The sequence below is a fragment of the Paracoccidioides brasiliensis genome (genome assembly GCF_000150735.1).
Source record: "Paracoccidioides brasiliensis Pb18 unplaced genomic scaffold supercont2.10, whole genome shotgun sequence".
NCBI lineage: Eukaryota > Fungi > Ascomycota > Eurotiomycetes > Onygenales > Ajellomycetaceae > Paracoccidioides > Paracoccidioides brasiliensis.
This window is the reverse complement of record NW_011371367.1, coordinates 862,822-865,947: the sequence shown is the minus strand read 5'-3', so window position 1 is coordinate 865,947 and position 3,126 is coordinate 862,822. Positions and strand designations below refer to the sequence as shown.

Sequence of the window (3,126 nt, the reverse complement as noted above, 5' to 3'; positions counted from 1 at the left end):
ACTGCTGCTTTATATGTATAGATCTAATGTTCACCCCGCAGGGACATATCAAGTTACCGCCAGTTGCGTTATCCACTTAAGTCTCTACAAAGTCTCTACAAAGTCACGGAAAAACATCCCATCAACAGCCCAGCCTTGGCGCCCTCTTGGCATTTCCTTGGCGTTTTCTTGGCGTTCTCTGGTGGAGCGGGGTCATGTGATTTAACTGCACATTAGTAATCCAGAAACGAACAACTTTCTCTATGGCAAAAACCTCCAACGTCGGATTTAACCAGAAAAAAACCAAACCTCCCATCTTCATAGGCCCACAGATCCACTCGCACGTTCAAAGTGGCCTAATAGTTAGTTAGTATTATGCCCCGGAGTGACGTGACGGAGAACAGTTCCATTCCTCGCAGATATATATATATATATATATATCAATCAAACCGTGCTGATCTTCTGTTGTTCCGCTTGACTTGGTCGAAGATGGAGAGGCGTGTGAAGCGCTGCAGTTCTTCTCTTCTCTTCTTATCTTCTTCTCCTTGTGATGCTGTGCTTCAGAGGCCGTCATGGAGACGCAGCTTGCTGGTCCAGCCACGTAAAAGCTGAGATGGACACTCCACCCAACGCCGTCTGCCCGTCTTGTCGGCGTGCGGACGCCCACCAAGCTGAAACGGTCGAGCAAAAGCCGTGAGACGCGAGGTGGTTTCTCGATATGGCCTGTTATTAAAGAGCCTTGGAGCTCTAGATCTTCTAGTTCATGGCTTGCTTCCCCCCTCCCCCCCCCCCCCCCCGGCTTATTACTTCACTTATTTATCATATATTATTTCCTACTTATTTATTATTATTTTATTCTTCTGGCCCGCCCGATGCTTCAAACGGGGGAACCTCACATCGCCCATTCTGTCTCGAGGCGTGAGAGATGAAAATCCAACCAGGCATCACCCAGCCGCCCACCCAGCCCTCCCAAGTTCCCGAGAGCACAAGGGCCTCAACCCCCCTCTCGCCGTGGGCTGACAGTCGCGGCGGAACCAGGCCCTCGCCGGCCTTGGCCACGCGTGCGACAGAGTGCGCTAGATAAAGGGGAGAGGAGACAATGGGACGGGGGCAGTAAATACGCGGGGTTGCACTGGGACGGAGGAAAAAACAGAAAAAGAGAAGGAAAAAGAAAAAATAAAAAATAAAAAATAAAAAAAAGGTAAAAAAAAAAAAAAAGGAAAAAAAGAAAGAAAAGAAAAGAAAAGAAAAAAAAAAAAAAAAAGAAAAGAAAAAAGAAAAGAAAAAAGGCCAGAGGGTTTGTTTTTCCAGAGCCCACTTGTAAAATTGGCCCCGTAGTTACATAGACAACTTAAAAAGTATCCCGGGTATGCCGGGAGTCCCGGTAACCCGGTTTACCCATCGATGTTCATTTCCACTTTTGGTTCGGGGCGGCTGAGCCACGCATTTGGGGACGGGCATGCATGGATGACGACAATCAAAAGATCCCGTGTTCCACCACACGGGCTCTTGTATGCAATGTGTATGCTGTGCGACACTTGTTAGTCGGTCCCCTGCGTTGCCAGTTACCAAACGCCGCCCTGCCCTTCCATCTCCCGGCCGCATCCTGACTGATAGGTTTTCTTTTTCTTTCCCTTTTTTTATCTTTTTTATTTATTTTATTTTTTTATTTTTTTATTTTTTAATTTTTAATTTTTAATTTTTTTTCCCCCCCCCCCAAGGTATAGAGTAAATAAAATAACAAATACTGATAATAATTAACCTCTCCTCCGGCTTCTCGGTATACACCTACGTCACTACAAATTCGGGGCGCCGCAACTCATTCTTCTGAGAAACACGCAGAAACTTCATCAAGCTTCAGGTAAAACAGTGTCACAATATCATTTTTAACCTAATGTAAACCTAAACTGAATATAAAAACATCGGACCTCAACCTTAATCTTATAACGGATTTTTTTTAATAAGAGGGGAAAGTCTCACTGAGATTACATAACAAAAATGTTTCAAAAACATCTAGTTAAAACGAAGTTAACTAGTTGCTTTTTACTCTTTCAGGGCAGAAAACAAGTACCCCCTAAATCTCTAAATGATTCAAGTGGGAAGAGAAACAGAGAATGGAGAATCGAAACCAAAGCAAGAGGCAAAAGCAAAATGTGATAAGCAACAAAACCAAGACCTCAGGCTGTAGTAATAATACGAACAGAGTCAAAAAAAAAAATATGCCTGGTGAATATACACATAAAAGTAAAAACTGCAAAAAATAACTGCAAAAAGACATAATAAAAACATGACATAAGAATAACTAGCATGGACACATAAAAGAAGCACACAAAAGACAAACATGAAATAATGAACTTGATATAAACATCAATGATCACTCCCCCTTCATCTCACCATTTCTCCTCTCCCCCTTAGCATCTCCTCGCCCTCCACCACCTCTCGGACTAGCTCTAGTCCCTTTCTCCCTCTCTCCTTCCCTCCCCTCCCCCTCCTCTCCCTCATCATCATAGTCCTCATCCACATCCATCTTCCTCGCCGGCGGCTCATGCAAAACAGATCCCGAACCTTGTCCCAATACCTGATCCCGACCATCTTTACCCCTCTCCCGCTCCCGATCCCGATCCTCCTTGACCCCACTGGAGCCAGGACCCGATCCGGCCGACGACGGGCCTGCAGGACCTGGCCCCGACCCCGTCGCCACAGTCTGTAATGAGGGCAACGGGCCAGATTGATGAGCCCCGCCCTCAGCTATGGGTGCCATTGCGGGGCCAGGTTGTGGCCCTTGCTGTTGCGGTTGTCCCTGCCCCTGACCTGTCTGCGACGGCGGCCCCGACTGTCCCTGTACCTGCATATGCTGAAAAGAAGGAAGAGTAGACGGATGATGCGCGACCTCAGACGGATGATATCCCTCAAGACCACCATGTCCATGTCCATGTCCACCAGCACGACGCTGTTCATCTCTCCCCTGCTGTCCCTCGCCCGAATCCCTTCTTCTCAAATCTCTCGGCGATGGCAATTGCTCCCGATCTCTATCTCTCTCCCTACCAACCCCAACCTGTTGTCCAGGGGGTGACAACCTCCTCCCCATTGCCAAAGCAGACTGGCCCCCCTCATCAAGCCTTGCCCGACTCTCCTCATTCGCAATTT

General features: G+C 47.2%; 1 protein-coding gene across 1 annotated transcript; it reads right to left on the bottom strand.

The window, feature by feature from the left end:
- Positions 1–297: 297 nt before the first annotated feature.
- PADG_12254 (uncharacterized protein) lies at positions 298–3,067 on the bottom strand (the record flags this gene model as incomplete). The annotated part of the gene is made up of 4 exons (XM_010764334.1): positions 298–335; positions 430–702; positions 876–1,055; positions 2,374–3,067. The coding sequence occupies 4 exons, from the start codon at positions 3,065–3,067 to the stop codon at positions 298–300; spliced, it is 1,185 nt and encodes a 394-aa protein (XP_010762636.1).
- Positions 3,068–3,126: the final 59 nt, after the last annotated feature.